Below are 19,742 nucleotides of genomic sequence, written 5' to 3' on the forward strand. Positions count from 1 at the left end.
CTTCGCGCTTTGAACCCTTAAATATGACGATAAGTGACGTAACTCGTTTGCCTTTCGTTCTTGTTATTCCTGTCATACAGACGTGAGCTTTTAGTTAACTCTTCCTGAGTCTAACAAGTCAAACAAGAGTTTCCAGATAAACAAGTGGCCCACAAGATACTGCTCTTTGAAACTTATATGAAACGTAGCGTGGAATCTCCGTAGCATTCATGAGACAATACAGAAACACCGCCAACGCCTGGTAAAGGGACAGAGGCATGTTTAGGTTTGCCTTTAAGTTCATGTGAAGATACGATGGATTTAAAATATATCTTTTCAATGTAGTGCAGTTTAAAACCTCATTCTAACTCCTATATATAGATTTTTTAAAAGCTTCCCAGATATTTCTTCATCAGGAGATTGGCTCTTTGAATTTGCATTTGCAAATGAGCTTTGTAAAATAGTTCGCATTAATACGGTATTTATTTGCGTCTTATAAACATTGCATTTCATTTTGTGCGTATCTGACAAAATTCTCAGTTAAACTGGCAAGGATTTTCTTCAGAGCATTTTTTGCGATCAAGAGAAACCGATACAAGTGAAACCCCATTCAAGTGAGACAGAGTTCCGCGAGTGTCCTTTTGGCGTAACCTAGCTGGTAACTATGCTCATACACTCTATATCTGTCATCTAAATGTAATCCAGTCTAATATGTTTCATACGAATCGTTACGGCAGGAGTTGTTTCATTGCAACGTGTGTTTATTAACTCTCATTAGAGAAGAAACGGAAGAAAAAGTCGTTTAAGAAAGTTAAAAGAAGAAACTGAAGAGTGAAACAGCTTTCTTTAGCCGAGTTGTCGAATAAGAAGTAAGTATAAATATATGCAATGCAAATGGTGGAAATGTATTATTTGATGTAAATAATTCCAATGTAATAGAGAAATAATTTGATATTTTTATGCGTACACCACGCAGAATTTAATAACGTTCATTATCAGTAGCCTATTGTAGCTAAATCCTATCTGTCTTCCAACCATTAATCTAGTACCTTATCACGGAAACAAATCAGGAGAATACCAGTGTTAATTTTGACGAAGATTTTTAATTTGTCTTTTTCAAATGACTACAGTTCACCTTAGTTTTAGTCATGTTTCACCCAGCAATTCTAAACTGAGTTTTCGTCTTAGTCAAATGATTAAAATACATTTTAATCACATTTTAGTAAAAATAAAAACATGACGAAAACGATCATCATAATTTTGTCTAAAATAAATTTTAGTCTGAATTTAGCCATTATTATTATTATTATTATTGATAATAATAATTTTACATTATATTGAAAATGGGAAGGTTCTCAGAGTATCGCAAATGCCTAATTTATTTAAAAAACAGAACAGCTTCAGATCAAATATGGGTAACTAACATTTTTTCCAGGAAAGACAATGGCAAAATTGGACATTACTGAGAATTAGCCAAACAGTTAGCTGCCTTTTTCGAACAGTTTTAGTCATTTCAGGGGTCAGACTGACAGCAGTCAGAAAACCGCTTGTATACGTGACTCTGAATGGTCCAAACCTGTAACTGATCTGACTGCAGGGCACATGCTACCACACGTTACATGCAGGAGCTGCTTTTTATTATGCTTTACAGCAGTGTTTTCCAATCCAGTCCTCAGGGAACCATGGACAAACCATGTTTTTGCTTCATCTTGGCTCCTAGCACCTGTACCAAGTATTCTGTGTTTCTGATTGGCTGGGAGCTGGGAGGTAGCAAAAATGTGGATTGTCCAGGGTTCCCCGAGGACTGGGTTGGGAAACTGCTCTACAGCAGGGCTGCTCAAATCACAATCCTCAAGGGCCGAGCCCTGCTGATTTCACAGCATTCCTTTACCTGTGAGCCAGGTGTGAAGCCTCTGGCCAATTAGAATCAGTAATTATTAAACTAACTACCTGGGAGAACTAAAAACAAGGCCTGGATTTGGAATCGAGGGCCACATTTGAATATGGGGAGCCCTGTTCCTGCTTCTGAGTTCCTATGTTGTACCGACCAGAAACTTCTGTAGTGCTTGGCCACTTTCGTAATGCACAACAGAATCTGTGACCTACATAAGCATGGAGACACAAACGCTCATAGGTTAAATCTCATGCGTATTTTCAAAGCCAAACTACGCCGCCACCGCAAAACAATGGAAGATGTACAAGTCGATTTGTTAGTTATAAGTTAGCTAGTTTTCGCATCGCGTGTTGGTTAAAAACAGGATGCGGCGTTTTATTTATACGATCCTCAACATTTTTATAACTCATTATTAAATCTGTGTGACGGATTTGGGGCAATGCACAGGCAAGAAGCTGATGATCCAATTACAGCAACAAGAAAAAGGGGCCTATTAAAACAAAATGGATCACACTAACAAACACCAAAAGGATTAGCAACAGAACATTCAACTAACTAGCATCAAATAAATACTAACAAACAGCTGAGGTTCGCCAGGGTCGAAGCCTTGAAGTCGTGACTAGCTGATATTCGGTTTCGGAGACACAGGCTCAGCCCACTGAGCTACGCAGCAGTGCGAGAGAGAAGGGAAAACACAGTAGGGACTTAAGGGGCAAGTGACAGGGAGGAGAACAGGATGGCCAGGAGACGCGAAAGACGGAGTCAGGCGGTACACACCCTGACAATCTGGCCAGCAGATCGATCTTTTGTTTTCCACAGAATAAAAAATAGGATAATGTTATTTCGCTAATAAGTGTAGGCAAGTTTCTGCGCCAGCTCCGGCTTTAAAAGTATATCGGCTATTCATCAGATTTTCTGATGCTGATTTATGCAGCCGCATGCAAAGACATTTATTAAAGCATTTAATGCAACTGAGACACAAAAAAACAATTCCAAATGCTCAACTGTTGCTTCACTACTTCTGTCTCTTTTCCATGCACTTCCTGGTAACTCCTGACTTAGCGCTGGTGCTTGTGCTCATCTAATCAGCAAAGTTTACCGCTATAAGCCCCGCCCAGTAGTTCATTGTCCGAGCTGGAACCGCGTAGAGAGGCGATGAATCTCATTACCAAGAATGCAAAGATCATACTTGTGGTCTTGGCAAAACCGGTCTTGCTCACATGCCTTCCCAGAACAAACTTCAACTAGTGATTTCAGTAATAGTAAAAAAAATGCATTGATGTACAATATTTATGTGGCACACTGACATGTGTATGTACTTACAACAATATGTTTATTAAAAAGTAAAATTCATTGTTGTTAAAAGCTAAGGGTAATCTGCAGGACTGCTAACTTTGGTCAGCTGGCTGGCATGAGAATTTTGAGAGAAGTCTGCACACAAATGCATACATTTACATGTATATAAGAGATTTATTACCTTGTAAATAGTCTGTAGGGTTTGTTAACTACCCAAACAATAGTAGCTAATTTTAGGTTTATAATGGAACGATATGGGTATGGTAGGAGGGGTTTATAATGGAATGATATGGGTGTGGTAGGAGGGGTTTATAATGGAATGATATGGGTGTGGTAGGAGGGGTTAATAATGGAATGATAGGGGTGTGGTAGGAGGGGTTTATAATGGAATGATATGGGTGTGGTAGGAGGGGTTTATAATGGAATGATATGGGTGTGGTAGGAGGGGTTAATAATGGAATGATATGGGTGTGGTAGGAGGGGTTTATAATGGAATGATATGGGTGTGGTAGGAGGGGTTTATAATGGAATGATAGGGGTATGGTAGGAGGGGTTTATAATGGGTAAGCCTTGTCACCCCACCGAGGCACGTTCGGTTTTCAAATCCAGCCTTGGATGGATGCTGCTCCTGAATTCCTTCTTAGACTGCATTCGAAAACCGAACAGTGCGACAAAGTTGCACCAATTCGAAGGCTCCTTCAAGTGAGGCCTAGAAATGCGTCCTTCTTTTGCCGAGTCATAAAGGATCCACCCGATGGATCCTTCACAGCCCAGCATATCCCAGGATTCATTGCACAGAGTTAAAATGGGCGTGTCCCGGCCAGGCGATAGAAGCAGCACTTTGTGACTCCGGGGGTAAAGGCAGGAACAGCTGGTGATGCAAACAGGGAATCATCTGTAGGCCAGACCGTCCCATTTGAAACGCTTTCTGTTTGACCTTCGAGGAAAGCCACCTAAAAAGGACACACCTTCACAGACCACGCCCTTTAAAGGACACACCTTCACAGACCACGCCCTTTAAAGGACACACCTTCACAGACCACGCCCTTTAAAGGATACACCTTCACAGACCACGCCCTTTAAAGGACGCCGCCCCTGAATTCGGACACAGACGCGATTAGAAAAAGATGCAGTGGTGGGGAAATCCGGATTGTATCTTTATTTTACTTATATTCATCCGACAAATATTTGATTTTGTCATCATCACTAACGCATATATTAGTCACATTTTCGTTTTAGATATCGTCACGGAAAAACCTGTCTTCGGGCCATTTTTTTGTCAACATTTTCGTTAACAAAATTAACACTGGAGAATACACTGGACTGAATCGGTACACTGCAGAGCTACCAAAATACATAATAATAAATATTTTTTATACCTCCATACATTCCAGCATTTGGTTATGAAAAATAGCGAGATTTTAATAATAAAATAAATGAGGTAACATAATACTGTAATGGACTGGTGTCTCATACACTCTAATTTTCCTGGGATGGGCTCCCTATACTGGCTGGAAGACAGATGGATAGAAAATTAATCGATTCGTCTTATTAACGACTGTTCTTTGTGCTCACCTATTTCCACACTTCTCTTCTTTTCCCTTTCTGCCAGCTTATGGCTTTTTGCCGTCGCTGTTGCATGTGTTTTTGTTTGTTTCTCCTTCTGTTGGTCTACCTGTTTGTGTATGTCGTCGTGACGATCAGCTACCAAATGAATCCCACCCCCACCGAACTGCCAATTTACTTTGTCGCCCCGGGAGTCTCTCCGTTAACGTTGCTGGCTGAACGCCCCTTCTGGAATGTAAAACTCGACGACAGCGCCCTGTGGAACCGCCTCCAGCATCTCCTGGACCGCGACTGCAACCCCATCCTGAGGCAGCAGAATATAACAACGGGGGCAATAAGAGCTGAGCTCCAGAAAGGTCCTGGAAGTGGCTTGCAGAGTTTGGATCCCTTTTCGGAGGTCAAGAAAAGCTTCCCAAAAAATATCCAGGAGTTCCTGCAGTCCATGCACTCCAGGGAGTACCCGCTGATAATAGGCCAATCCAAGCTGTGTAGCGGAGAAGCTCCTTTGCTACTGCTAGCCATCAAATCACAAGAGTGCAATATTAGGAACAGAGAGGCAATCCGGGAAACGTGGGGAAGTAGGGGGCTGGTGACAGGCGAGGTTGGAGAAGGCGGAGTCGTCCATAGGCTTTTCCTCCTGGGCAGACAGGACCGCTCTCCGCAGTCTTGCCCCCTTTCCAATGACCACCTGGCAGAGGAAAGCATGAAGTATGGAGACATCCTCCAATGGGACTTCAGGGACACATTCTACAACTTAACACTGAAGGATGTGCTTTTCTGGCCATGGGTATTACAGCACTGTCCTCATGCCCGTTTCATCTTCAAGGGCGATGATGATGTGTTCGTGAGGACACCTGCCCTTCTTGACATCCTACAACAGGTGGAGCAGCTGTCTAAAGCAAGAGGAAGAAACTTGGATTTTGTCATTGGGAACGTGATCAGTGATGCATTCCCAGTCCGTGAGGTCGATGAGAAGTACTATGTCCCTCAGGACTTCTATGCAGGGAAATATCCACCCTATTTGGGTGGTGGGGGGGTTGTGTACTCTGGATCTCTGGTCATGCAACTCAATGAGGTCTCTAAGAGGGTGCACCTCTTTCCCATTGATGATGTATTTCTGGGCATGTGCTTCTACAAATTAGGCATCGTCCCCAGGAGTCACCCAGGATTTTTGACCTTTGACTTTCCGAAGGAGGAAGCAAAAAACCCGTGTGCCTATTTCTCCATTTTGCTGGTACACAAACGGAGTCCCGAAGAGACAGTACTTCTGTGGAAGATACTTCAGCGCATACAGACGGAATGTCTAAAACAGATTCCCAGGAATCAGATATTTCTAGATGAAGTACATGTTAGGTATACAAAAAAGATGATGTACTGACACATACGTCAGCATTTACTTTGAGTATTTCTAGGCCTTTTTTTCTATTGGGCTGCAGCTCCACCTTTATGCTTTCAGATTTTTTTTCCAGCTAAGGGGAAAACCAAATAAACCCATTACATCCATCCTTCATTGCTGCTTACCCTATTCAAGGTCACAGTGAGTCTGGAACCTATGGCAGAGGCTATGGGCATGAGGCAGGGAACGACCCAGGATGGGGCACTAACCCATTGCAGAGCACAGTCACACACAAACAATTTAGCAACTCCAATTAGCTTCAGCATGATTTTGGACTGTGGGGGGAAACCGGAGTGCCTATGATGACCCAAGGAGAACATAGAGACTCCATACAAATGCAGGTGGACCCTGGTCCAAGAGGTGTGAGGTAACAGTGCTGACCACTGTTACTGTGCCACCCCAAGAATTTCCTTACACTATTTTAAAAACAATCTGGGTGAAACAAAGCATAGAGTTGCTAGGTTTATTCACAGTTTAATATTCTTCTGCCTTTGGTACAACAATTAAAGATGAAACTAAACCAAATTGCATTTTTGTATTGTAAGATCACATGTACCAACATTATCAAGTTTTGTTAAAAACTAGAAATTCTTAGAGGAATAGACTTCACCTTGTATTATATATTTTTAAACATTCTACCAAAAAGTAATTCTGTATTGATAGTCATGAAATGCCATGTCAATGAATGAATGTGTCATACTTTGGCAATAAATTGTCTTTTTTTATTCAATAGATTTATTTTTGTCACGACCAAGCGCGAGCAAAGCGGTGATCGTGCGGGTCGGCAGGCAGGAACAGGCAGACAAGCCGAAATCAGGGCAAACAAGGGGTTTATTCGGAGATCCGGGGCAGGGAACATAGGACGGCAACTGACATCAATGACGGACAAGGGAAACCGGGGAGACCAGGACTTAAATACACAGGACTAATCAAAGCAACTAGACACAGCTGGGTACAATCGGGGAAGTACACGTGGGTAAGCAGGGGGGCGTGGCACACACGAGGAGCGGACGGGCCGGGCATCACAATTTTCTGATTGTTTTTTTTTTAATAATGATCAAATTTATGTTTTCTTGTTTTTAATTTTACTATTTTTGATACACGGGAAAAATGAATTAGAAAGTGTGAAGCCTATAACATTTCAAAAAAGAAGAATAAGATGACCCAAGCGTGGGAGACACTAGCTTATTTTCGGAACTGTAGCCCGTAAAGAGGCAGAATGTGGAAAATCAGGTCAAAGGGGGGAAATCAGGAAAGGAAGCTGGCATTGTACGTCAGGTTATTGAACAACTGAAAAGCAGGTACTTTTGGAATATGCTATTTATCAAGCTGACATGCGGAGGTGGAGCAGAAACTGGCTGGGTGTGGCTGGACGGGTTGATATGGTCATGACACATTTAATAATAACTGCTCTTCGTCGATCGCTGTGGAAAGATTCTCTTTTCACCGACCACATGACAGAGGCTTGGCAGCGAAGGGCAGCCCCCGCCAGCAGGACCCCTGGAGCTGGGGGGTTAAGGGCCTCGCTCGAGGGCCCGCAGACATGTCACTACTCTGCCAAAGCTGGCCTCAAGCCAGCGACCTTCCGGTCACAGGCACAGAGGAATAACCGGCTGAACCACATGCTTTCAAATTTCACAAACTTGTACTTTGTTATTCTTTCATTCTACTACAACTGACAGACTCTCCTTATCTTTATGTTTAAAAACTGGGTGTAAAAAAAAGTAAATCCTAAATAAACATTATATCAGTTCAGTGCTGACAATAGGTATCAGTAGATCAGTTTTCATCATGTTTTCAACACTATACAACAACTATAACTATACAAATTATATATAGTATAATTAAGTTAATTAGAAAGAAAGAAAGGCTGAGAATTTACTCCGGGAAATTTAAACTTACAAATAAAAAGTACAAACTCCACCCAGCCAAAGCCACACCTCTAGACAAGCAAGACCAGCATGTCATCCTGTATTTAAATACGATAATCATGACCTTAAATCAAGCAGCCTTATCTGCAGAGGGCCAGTGTGTGTGCAGGTTTTTGGGGTAATCTTTAGGTCATCTGTTCAAACCCAGATGTGAGGACCCTTCAGCCAATCAATCTTATAATTAGTAATCTAATTAGGGAGTTGCAGCAAAAATCTACATACACAGCGGCCCTTTCTGGATAAGATTGCCCACCCCTACCTTAAATATTTGAATAAACGCACATTTAAAAAAAAAAGATGCATTTGTTTACATGTATTACAAATCCTCCGTTTTTCTCTTCTTACCGACATTTGCATAATTGCATAGACAGGTGCAGCATGTAAATTCACTCATATCAGCTATCAGTTCCAGCTTTTCATAGCATTCACATGTCAGTAACACACTGAAGTATGTCAGAAATGCCTTAAAGGACCGTGTCCTTGGTGTGGCAGAGTGGTTTTCATGATTCAGCAACTCACAGAAGTCAAGATTAAGCGTGTCAAACTTAAAAGTGACTGTGCAAATAACACAATTAAAAAACAAACATATAATTTGTAGTACAATTGAAATTGAAAACAAAGCACTGTAGGTTAGCATTGCCTGTTGCAAGGTCTAGGGGCGGCCAACCCAAAGTCTAGGGGCGGCCAACCCAAAGTCTAGGGGCAGGCTGCCACCCCAAAGTCTAAGGGCGGCCAACCCAAAGTCTAGGGGCAGCCAACCCAAAGTCTAGAGGTGGGCTGCCACCCCAAAGTCTAGGGGCTATTGAGATGTTGGAGTGCTGGCCCGTTAAGAGCTTTAAAAACAAACAACAACATTTTAAACTCAATTCTAAACCTCACAGGTAGCCAGTGAAGCGAGGCCAATATTGATATGTGGTCACGCTGATGCTTACCAGTGAGGAGGTGTATGCATGAATATACATGAACAAATATAGCATCTACATCATGATTCAATAATGATGAACAAAGGTGAGATCAGCGTTTCACTTGTGTTATTCATTACTTGTTCCTTCAGTGGTTTCTTTAGAAATTCAGAGATTTACAGAATTAACAGATATAGCAACAAGCACAGTAACTGAGATAAAACATGCATCATGATTCATTAATAATGAGTTAACATGAGATCAGTATGTACAGTAACTACTGTAAGACTTAGTTTGTGGTTCATTAATGCATAGGTAATAGCACAATACTATATTTGTGCCCTGTAAGGTGAATTGTTACCATAAAAAGAACTGAGTCTCTTTTCTGTTGATCCACTTTTTGCTCCAGTTTAAGATGATTGAGTTTGGCTCGTTTAAAAAGGACCACATGTAGAAACACCTTTGCTCAGACACCCAGAACTTCCGGAAGAGGCGGGATATCTCCCACATGTTAATGGCAGCCATCCGACGCTCGCTCTCCATCTCCAGAGGTTCTAGATAAGCTGTAGGGTTCTTGAATCCCACAGCTTTTTAAAACAGATGTGTGGGATATTGTATATAATTCGCGGGCGTCAGTGAGCTGCTGTCAACATGCGGTGACTCCCGTAAGTTTAGGGGCAGGTGGGATGTCTGCTTACTGCAAAGCATGCCGGTGCTTTGGGGCTGCTTCCGTTCAGCTGGAACAGGGACTCCAGTCAAGATAGATGAGATAATGACTATCTCCATCCATCCATCCATTTTCCAAACCGCTTATCCTACTGGGTCGCGGGGGGTCCGGAGCCTATCCCGGAAACAATGGGCACGAGGCTGGGAACAACCCAGGATGGGGGGCCAGCCCATCGCAGCGCACACTCACACACCATTCACTCTCACATGCATTCCTACGGGCAATTTAACAAGTCCAATCAGCCTCAGCATGTTTTTGGACTGTGGGGGGAAACCGGAGTACCCGGAGGAAACCCCACGACGACATGGGGAGAACATGCAAACTCCACACACATGTGACCCAGGCGGAGATTCGAACCCGGGTCCCAGAGGTGTGAGGCGACAGTGCTAACCACTGCACCACCATGCCACCCCTATGACTATCTCCAAATATCAAATATTGTAGCATCAGTGGGCCAAGCGCCAACTGGTTACGCCACTATAGACCTCAAACCCACAGAAAACCTGCAGAGTGACCTAAATGAAACTGTAAACAAGAGATACCCTGAAGGGAAGGAACTTGATCAGTAGGAGAAAAAATTCCACTTGCTACCGGAATAAATGCAAACAGTGCTTACACAAGGTACGGGTAGGTATGCATGCTTTCACAACCAAAGTTGTCCAGCTTTTACTTTTGTTTTCCTCATTGTTAGTTGCAAGGTCACATTGAAGATGGAAAAAATTACGTCATTTAACTTGATTTGCATCAGACAAGCCTGCACTTTCAATAAGGGTGTATAGAGTGTTTATATTCACTACGTGTTACCAGAGGCTTCATCTCTTGGTGGGGATTTCCTTGTTGAACAGGTTTATAGGCTAAATACAATCCAACAAAGACCCCTATGATGAGGAAAAGCCAGAATATCCTGCCTGAAATAAGTTTAGTAGGACCAAGCCCTGACACAGGCCTCAGGGGTGGTCTTACAGCATGGACTTTGTGGCCAGGCCACACATGTAACTGGCCCAAGATCAGTGTGAAGGTGGTTGGTGGAGATATTTTGTGGGTTCAGCACCTGAAAAAAGTGGGAGTTCAGGTGAAATGCTGTTGGGGGAGAATGGATGAGTGGAAAGAAGCCAGACAGATCAGACCTTCGCAATGGGAGCCGCCTTCGGTGACACAGAAGGTCATTTCTATGGTATCACTTGGAGTAGGCTTTGCCTCCACATTTAGTGTGGACTTTGGAGCGAAACCTCTTGGTCTTGGAGGGAACCTCTCCTAATCTGTACTTCCACATCCTGAACGCGCCCCTCCTGGCATGGAATTTGAATCCACAACTCGACGCAAATCTGAACTGTACTAAGCACCTACAGGGCGATGAACCAGAAACAGACAGTGACTTCACACAGTGATGGGCTGTGTCAGGTTCTGTTATTTCTCAGGTCTGACGGTAGCTTGGGTACTTCTTCATTTGCCATTCGTATAAATACATGGCCATTTTTCCATACATCTCATCTGACTCTGAGAAACATTCACACAGATGAGAGTAAAGCTTGGGACCTGCTGAGCTACATACCACTCCCCTTCACCTTCATACTGTAATCATCACTCAGCCATAGTCTCCACGTACAACTGAATAACCCAGAATCTCTTTATTTTTCCTTATGGTTAATCATACTCCTCATTCTTCATGAGAAAGGCTGAACATACTGGGATGCTGGAGAGGGGACGCCACCCTGTGGTTGGACTTGGAGAAGGCACATGATCACATGCCCCACCACATCTAGTGGGAAGAGCTGCAGGAGCTGTAGGGTTGAAAGAGATCACTATTACAGCCCCTCTTTGCCATAATAAAAGTCTGACCACTATTACAGCCCCTCTTTGCCATAATAAAAGTCTGACCACTATTACAGCCCCTCTTTGCCATAATAAAAGTCTGACCACTATTACAGCCCCTCTTTGCCATAATAAAAGTCTGACCACTATTACAGTCCCTCTCTGCCATAATAAAAGTCAAACCAGTATTACAACCCCTCTCTGCCATAATAAAAGTCTGACCACTATTACAGCCCCTCTCTGCCATAATAAAATCTGACCACTATTACAGCCCTTCTGTGCCACAGTAAAAGTCTGCTTCATTTTTTTAACATAATATCCACTAATTTATTATTATTATATTTATGTCCTTAATCTTTTTTCAGGATATTCTATTTGCCTCCTGTGTTCTTTTAACATTAGCCTGATACTGTTTCGGCTTTTTGGTGTCCTGTATGTTCATCTCTGTTGGGTGCGTGAGGAGTGACGGCTGTTTTGTTTACATGTATGTGTGGTTCACTGTGTTTTTGGTTAGGGAGTTAGGCTTAGTCTGTGTCATTCCGTTTTCTCGTCTTTCATTTCATTTAGAGTTTGCTTAGTTTGGATTCATTCGTTAGCACCGTTTTGTTTACTGTTTTGGCCGTGTCACTCCCGAAGTCTGCTGCCCTGCTGTTTGTGAAAGTGTTTGTGAATACATATAAAAAAATCCAAAAAAAGATCCCTTTGTGTCCCGTGTTCCCATCCCCTGGTTGTCTCGTTTTCCCCTCTCCTTTCCCTTTCTGTCGGTCCTCAACCCTAGACTGAGGATCGTTACACTTAAATATTTAGCACACTTATCACTGTACACAAAAGAATACATTTTTAACAAATGATACTTAAATGATTTATTATTCGGAAAATATACTGTCATAAAGAATAAAAGAGCAAATGTCTCACACCAATTACTGCACATGAATTATTTTTGAAATGGCAGACATTTAATAAATTAAACCCCAGCACTTTCACATGAACACACCCAAGAGCCATTTTGGTCCAAGTGAAACGAGTGATTGGAGCGACATTCTTTCTGTTCACTGCATTTCTAGCATTTCACAGGGTGTATATTAGATAATGGTGTATATACTGAGAACGTCACTTTGGATCCTTATCTTTGTAGAGCGTTACGTTCTATCAGTCCATTAAATAAGGAGAAATCTCAGATTGTTTTGTCCGAGCTACTTTCGTCATCCTCTTTTTCATCAGTCTCATTTTCTTCCTCCTCCTCTTCCTCATCAGTTTCTTCCTCGCTCTCGCTATATTGGTAGTTCATGCGATTTGTGTTAACAAACAGGTCAGTATCATCCTCGGAGCCGCTGGTCTCTCCACCGTCGTCTTCCTCTTGGTCGGCTTTGCTGTCTCTTCGCTGTTGTTCCTCCCTCCTCTCCTCCGCAGCAGAATCCTGGGAGAAGCCCTTTGGCCTGAGAACAGGAAAGAAAAACGTAAGTGCAGGGAATCTGAACAATTTCCATTTTGGAATCTGGATGACCTATTTCATCCATCCATCCATCATCTCCCGCTTAATCCGGGGTCGGGTCGCGGGGGCAGCAGCCTCAGCAGGGAGACCCAGACTTCCCTCTCCCCGGCCACTTCGTCCAGCTCCTCTGGGGGGATCCCGAGGCGTTCCCAGGCGAGCCGAGAGACATAGTCCCTCCAGCGTGTCCTGGGTCTTCCCCGGGGCCTCCTCCCAGTGGGACATGCCCGGAATACCTCCCCAGGGAGGCGTCCCGGAGGCATCCTGATCAGATGCCCGAGCCACCTCATCTGGCTCCTCTCGATGCGGAGGAGCAGCGGCTCTACTCTGAGTCCCTCCTGAATGACTGAGCTCCTCACCCTATCTCTAAGGGAGAGCCCAGCCACCCTGCGGAGGAAACTCATTTCGGCCGCTTGTACCCGCGATCTCGTTCTTTCGGTCACTACCCAAAGCTCATGACCATAGGTGAGGGTAGGAACGTAGATCGACTGGTAAATCGAGAGTTTCGCCTTTTGGCTCAGCTCTCTCTTCACCATGACAGACCGATGCAGCGCCCGCATGACTGCTGACGCCGCACCGATCCGCCTGTCGATCTCCCGCTCCATCGTTCCCCCACTCGTGAACAAGATCCCGAGATACTTAAACTCCTCCACTTGGGGGAGGACCCCATCCCCAACCCGGAGAGAGCACTCTACCCTTTTCCGGCTGAGAACCATGGTCTCGGATTTGGAGGTGCTGACTCTCATTTTGGAATCTGGATGACCTATTTCACTTAAACAAATCTTTATTGTTATCTTGACTTCCCAGAGGTGAACTACTTTTTAGAAAATATATGCATTGCATATAATTCTTATTATAATTCGACTATTACATTACAGTTATTCAGGCAGCTAATCCTTATTCCAAATAATTGGACATGTGTAATATACTCATGGAATTTCACAAGAAGTATTTTACTTCCTACTAAGACTTTTACATTAAATTAGAAAATATGATATGCCAGTTATCATATTAATAATTAAAAGATACTACTGTGTAAATGACTCTATTCCACTACCCAAAATAAAATGGCAAAATCATCTGAATGAAAGTAATTATGAAACAACATGAAACAATCAAAAGTTGTGAGGTAGGCAGCAAGCACAGAGCCATGAAAAAACGAATCCAAAGTAACTCACCAAACACCCACTGCCTGCAGGTGCCGAATGTGATCCTTATAGAGTATAGCACTGATCTCTCCCTTCACCTTCTCCCCTTCCTCAATAGGATCCACAATCACAAAATCTCCTGGATGAAAGAACAAGGTAACACCAATGTTGCCTGAAGAACTGACAGAGATTAGGATTGACAGAAATCCTTACTGAATGTCTAATCGGCTAATGATTTGTCCACTTATTTCTATAACCACACCTAAATACCTGAGTGTATATCAGAACACGGAAGTGATTTACTGAATGCCATTCGATATTAAATAAATATTGAGCACAAAAATTTAGCCAAACTGAATGCATAAAGCAGAAAACGTTTAAACTGCAGGAAACTCTCGGTTTTATAATGAAGCCTTGCAATTAATCCTTTTTTTAATTAAAATGAATTGCACTATTCAAAATGTTGGACCTTGCATCTGCTCTGTTGCTAACCTCTCTTTATCCAGATGTTCTTGCGGAACTTGGTGGGCATGCTGACCAGATAGCGCTCACCCTGAGCTGTAATTGCCTCATGGAGGTTATTTCCTGGGCTGCCAACAACCTGTGTGACATGAGACAGGAAACAGAGAGTCATACACAAATGAACAATGTGAAATGCTGCACCCCACCCAGACTTATAACTGGTCACCAGAAAACATCATATTAAAAAAAATGAATAATTCAGACAAAAGAAAATACTGTAAACAACAAAGACAAACATCTTCATAACCAATAGGTATAATAATTAATAATTTCTTGAAAATTGTCTTTTAATGGCCTTGCTATTGTATATGTAGTGTATGGTTTTAATCACACAGAAAATTACAGCTCTCCCCCATCCCCATTTTCTAATATATTAATAATAATATATTATATTCATAAAAATGACGATGAAAACGCACTCTAACAATCTGTTGGTTCTTTGTAGGCGTGATGAAGTCGCCTAGCACTTCCTTCACCACGTGCTTGCGTTTGGTGGCTTGTGACATCACAACAGCATTCAACGGGACTTCACGTAGGCGGTTGTAAAATGCGTAGAGATTCTTCTATGTATTTTTGCCCCAGCTGTGGAGAAAACATTAACATTAACTGTACACGTAAATAAAGGTACGCGTAAAAATAAATCTATTAAATCAATAAATGCTGATCAAAACGGTCGGTTAATGTAAGATGCTATTTTCAAAGTACATACGTATCCAAACATATTCAATTATATTTACTCAAAGAATGGGTAGTCAACAACTATCTCAAGACAATATGAGATAATATTCACACAGTCGACTGAGTACTGTTCAGCCACAAAATAACTAGCTAGCCATTGTAATTTAGCGTTGACTTCACCTCAAAATTCTGTGAAGTGTTAGATTAAGTTAAAGGTTTATTAGGAGCATCGCAGCGATATGCTGAGATATAAAGGACCACAGAACAGCCGACAGATACTACTTAGCTATCTAACGTCAACTACGATCACTAAAGGTGTTCGGTGACTCGCAATCCAAGTTTGAATTTTAGATAGAAACATTTTCGGTTACCTTGAAAGTAGAACTAAGTTTAATAAAAGCTGTATTTCCAGTGAAATTCGCAACTAAGGTATACTCCGAGGAGATGTTCATAAATGTTATTCAGGAAAAACGGAGACCTTCGCGGTACCAAAAAAAGCACACGTGCCAATATGTGCAATGACTTCCGGTACGTCGTTCATATATGTCCCTTCTGTCAAAATTATGTATGTCAATACCATTTTACTCTGTATCACTTTTCGTTTTTCTCAGATATATTGTAAACGTTCCTGTTAGAATTAAGCAAATTCATTAGGACTCAGGTGCAATATACAAATACATGGTTATATAAAACCTAATTTAAACGACAGTGTTATAATTTCCTAAATATTGACTGCACTACCCATTTTAAATTAGATGAACGAAAAGTATAAGAAATATACAAATATATAGTGACATTTCAATGTTACAAATTATATGCAGTCGTGTATGTTTGTTTTTCGACAATGTGCTAATTGGAACTACATTTACATTTGCAAGTACGGCGCTACAGGAAAAGACCCTTTAAATGGACGGAAGCCCGAGAAAACCATAATGGAACTAGAAAAGTAAGCACCGTGTTGTAGTTAGGCTAATAACTTTATCTTAACCCAATAAAAACCCGAATTGATCATTTCAGGTAACAAAAATATTTATTGCCGAAAACAACACAGGGAGATACTTCAGGATGAATTTGGTAAATTAAGTGAGGAATACACAGTAATTGCATGGTGCTACTTACACATCAGTAGATAAGTATGTACGCAATTTCCAACGCAGTTACAGTAAACCACGCCCCCTTGTCACAAACCTTCTCCAGCTGCGATCTAGGATTCGATTGAATTAACTTTGTACCGCCCGGCTTTCTTATAACATCTTCACGCTTTCAAAATCACTTTAAAACTGGAAGCTTTCATTTATGATTTTATTTTTTTGTTCGCTGTTATCCGTTTTAGATAACTAGTCATGACAGAACATATTATACACCAACTACTCTGAGATAATAGGTCAAGTATTTGTCCTCAATATTTGTTTTACGAACCACAAAAAAATTATTTTTGATAGATTTAAAACGGGGACTTTAATCTATTGTTGTTTTACCCTGAGATAAGTCCACTTAAAATCCAACTTTATCTAAACATAAAATAAGGGCATAGTGATGCATGATAATTAAAATTTCTTTAGTCGATTATTATTATTATTACACAACGCAGCACCTGAAGAGTAGTTTAGTAATGAGTTTGTCTCACATTCGTCTTTATCGATTTTACGATTTTCATGAGACGGTATCTTACAGTTCTCATCCCAACGTGTAATGGCTCTGTGTCCGGGTTCATTCACAATGGGATCAAAAACAAGGGGCGTGGTTTTCTGGAACTAGGTCGGAAATTGCGCGCACGCAGATGACGTTGTGTACCCGCTGAAAAGAACAGAGAATGAATATAGAGTTACCAGTGACTAGCGTTTCCCTTCCAGTTCCTGTACAATTTCTATAACGGAAGCGCATAGAATTTGGCGGCGGGATCCGGAAACAGTATTAGAATTTTACTGAGCGCAATTGCAGACGATACACGGACGCCTGTTCACGTTTAATTGAAAAAAAGAGAGGTAGCTATTTCATTTATCTCATATTATTTAACATTGTTTTATGTTTTCATTGATTTTCTTACTAACAAATTGTACGTTAATGATGTTGGGTGACTATCGTGTTAACTGTTCATGGTACATTAAATTTGAATTAACCAAGTGGATGGTAGAATATTTGGTGTTAGAAAAAATGGTCTTACAATGACAAATATATAAACTCTAGTTATTGTAACTTTATTTAGCTAAATTAGTTAAATTGCCTAGTTAGGTATTGCTTTCGTTTTTGCTTCGCACGACGACATGCGATTGTATGTATATGCGAGCTAAAAAGATGTAGTTTTCTTTTGCTACCACAATAATACAGATGCCATCTCAGGACACATCTGATATTATTATTTAATTAATGCGATGAAACAGCCGATCAGCAACGTTGTGGGATTTCCTGTGGCCTGCTCGCCAACATAATATACCTGCATTCTCTTCCTCTAAATCCTGTATTTATGTAAGATATTAATACCTGATCTAATTGCCAAGAATTTGTGGGCACAGTACCGGATAGGGGTTGTGGCGCATGATTTGTTTTTAATCACCGACTGGGAAACGTCCGTTGTTTATGTCTATCCGCTATCGCCAATGGACATGGTGGCGGGCTGTTTACTGTAATGAACTATAATTAACGCGATATTTTGGCTCGGAACTGAAAGCAAAGATGAAAATGGGCGCAGTATGTGGGACTGTCCTGTTTGTTTTGAGCTCAAGTTCGTTCTTAAATGGGACAGATTAAGAATTCATTAATAATATTTGCAGAAAATCACATCAAGTAATATGATCATAAAAACTACAAACCATCAGAGCATATGAACTTATTAACCAAATTAAGTGTGTTTTGTGATTTTTAGATGGTACTTTATGGATTATAACTGGAGGTTACATGAGTAGAAAATTAATTCTGTTTAGTTCCCTCTATATCCAACCTATTTTCCATGAAGTCAGGTGTGCAGAGCACATTATTTCAGTGGTTGATGACAATACAAGTTAGTTTGTGCGTATTAATTTCACAGATGGACCAGTCATGTAATATTGCTTTTTCACGCGTATGTTTATTTTTTGTTGTTCATTTTGCTTCTCTAAGAAAGGGTTTTAAGAGTGCATATTGCTTTCATTTACACCGGCTTTCATCTTCTCGTGTCCTGATTCTGTGTCCACCTGCTTTGTGTAGCAGACGCAGGGCACAGCAGACAGCCAGAATGTCATCGACATCCCAAAAGCATAAGGAGTTCGTAGCCGAGCCCATGGGCGAGAAGCCTGTGATGGCGCTGGCAGGAATCGGGGAGGTTTTGGGTAAACGACTGGAGGAGAAAGGCTTCGACAAGGTGTGCATGCCGTAAACGCTACTTCATGTATGCCAGCGTGCTGTCTTCTGTCTCGCATAGCACTGATGTGTCTCATTGAATGTTGGATCTCTTCCACAGCCACCCCTAATGACACTTCTTCCCATAGGCATATGTTGTCCTGGGCCAGTTCTTGGTACTAAAAAAGGATGAGGAACTGTTTCGTGACTGGCTGAAGGACACCTGTGGTGCTAATGTCAAGCAGCAGGGCGACTGCTACAGCTGTCTACGTGAATGGTGTGACTCCTTCCTGTAACTCCATCCTCTGGCGCTGTGCCTTTTTTCACAGTCTCAGCCTCATCCACATCGTCTCCAGTGCTCGATTTGCCGCCACGAATCTGTATTTCATCCACGTTCTCCTACACTGTGTATAGACTGTTCCTTACGCACGGTACCTCTTACAGTGTGTATGTTAGGTTTTGGGTTTCGGAGGAATGACTGATACAGATGGATATAACGGAATGAGTACCATTGAGCCCGAAGAAGGAATATTTTAACTACAACATGGAAAATCGTTCTTTTTATTTCGAATTTGACATTTAATATCGTAAAACATGTTCACTTTGGGGTACAGTTTTATGGAGTATTCGGTAACTCTTTAATCGGTGATTTCTTGGATTTTCTCACCCTGGTGTAAGAGTGTTGTATTTTTAAATAAAGAATTGTAAGGCAGTCCTGTTTTGTGATATGAGAACTGCAAAGTCATGCTCAGCAGTTAGAGGTATTGGACAAAAATATCAGCCCCACACGATCTACTAAATAAAGTGAAACATACCCTTTGACTTGTATGATGATTTTAGGGGGAGTTTGCTGCTATCGTGTTCTGATTAAAACAGCTAGACAGTAACTGACACTGGATAAGCTTTCTTTTGTGACTGTGAAAATGGGGTTAAAAATCCTTTACAAATACTCGTTTTATTTAAAACCCAAACCAATGGTTTTTTTTTATGTTTCAGTTGTTTTTAAATAAACAGAACTGTAATATGAACTTTTCTTGCGCACATTATCTGTTGGCTGATTTGTTTTTATGGGCCAGTCCTCTCATTC

The 19,742-nt window shown here is 41.6% G+C and overlaps 3 protein-coding genes across 4 annotated transcripts; 2 read left to right on the plus strand and 1 right to left on the minus strand.

The window, feature by feature from the left end:
- The first annotated feature begins 190 nt into the window (after window positions 1-190).
- Window positions 191-6,861, plus strand: LOC125750907 (N-acetyllactosaminide beta-1,3-N-acetylglucosaminyltransferase 2-like). The gene is made up of 3 exons (XM_049029265.1): window positions 191-637; window positions 758-848; window positions 4,782-6,861. Exon 3 carries the CDS (start codon window positions 4,785-4,787, stop codon window positions 6,111-6,113), a length of 1,329 nt encoding a protein of 442 aa, XP_048885222.1. The 5' UTR covers window positions 191-637; window positions 758-848; window positions 4,782-4,784; the 3' UTR covers window positions 6,114-6,861.
- A 5,576-nt stretch (window positions 6,862-12,437) lies between these two features.
- On the minus strand, window positions 12,438-17,054 carry eif1ad (eukaryotic translation initiation factor 1A domain containing). 2 transcript variants are annotated; one of them, XM_049027869.1, is made up of 5 exons: window positions 17,013-17,054; window positions 15,082-15,244; window positions 14,633-14,741; window positions 14,171-14,279; window positions 12,438-12,939 (listed from the first exon to the last, which is right to left on the minus strand). In XM_049027869.1, exons 2-5 carry the CDS (start codon window positions 15,166-15,168, stop codon window positions 12,678-12,680), a joined length of 567 nt encoding a protein of 188 aa, XP_048883826.1. In that variant the 5' UTR covers window positions 15,169-15,244; window positions 17,013-17,054; the 3' UTR covers window positions 12,438-12,677. The 2 variants fall into 2 exon arrangements, with proteins under 2 accessions (XP_048883826.1, XP_048883824.1); XM_049027867.1 differs by lacking the exon at window positions 17,013-17,054 and adding an exon at window positions 15,712-15,875.
- Window positions 17,055-17,167: 113 nt separating this feature from the next.
- On the plus strand, window positions 17,168-19,683 carry LOC125750290 (barrier-to-autointegration factor). The gene is made up of 3 exons (XM_049027870.1): window positions 17,168-17,325; window positions 18,524-18,677; window positions 18,805-19,683. Exons 2-3 carry the CDS (start codon window positions 18,552-18,554, stop codon window positions 18,949-18,951), a joined length of 273 nt encoding a protein of 90 aa, XP_048883827.1. The 5' UTR covers window positions 17,168-17,325; window positions 18,524-18,551; the 3' UTR covers window positions 18,952-19,683.
- The last annotated feature ends 59 nt before the right edge of the window (window positions 19,684-19,742 follow it).

Source organism: Brienomyrus brachyistius, chromosome 10 (genome assembly GCF_023856365.1).
Source record: "Brienomyrus brachyistius isolate T26 chromosome 10, BBRACH_0.4, whole genome shotgun sequence".
In the NCBI taxonomy this organism is placed as follows: Eukaryota; Metazoa; Chordata; class Actinopteri; order Osteoglossiformes; family Mormyridae; genus Brienomyrus; species Brienomyrus brachyistius.

Coding starts and splice junctions, on each gene's coding strand:
- LOC125750290 (XM_049027870.1), top strand. CDS start 18,552: ATGTCATCGACATCCCAAAAGCATAAGGAGTTCGTAGCCGAGCCCATG. Junction 18,678..18,804: donor AGGAGAAAGGCTTCGACAAG/GTGTGCATGCCG, acceptor TTCTTCCCATAG/GCATATGTTGTCCTGGGCCA.
- eif1ad (XM_049027869.1), bottom strand. CDS start 15,168: ATGTCACAAGCCACCAAACGCAAGCACGTGGTGAAGGAAGTGCTAGGC. Junction 14,742..15,081: donor AGAACCAACAGATTGTTAGA/GTGCGTTTTCAT, acceptor CATGTCACACAG/GTTGTTGGCAGCCCAGGAAA. Junction 12,940..14,170: donor CTGCAGGCAGTGGGTGTTTG/GTGAGTTACTTT, acceptor TCCTGTTCTCAG/GCCAAAGGGCTTCTCCCAGG.
- LOC125750907 (XM_049029265.1), top strand. CDS start 4,785: ATGGCTTTTTGCCGTCGCTGTTGCATGTGTTTTTGTTTGTTTCTCCTT.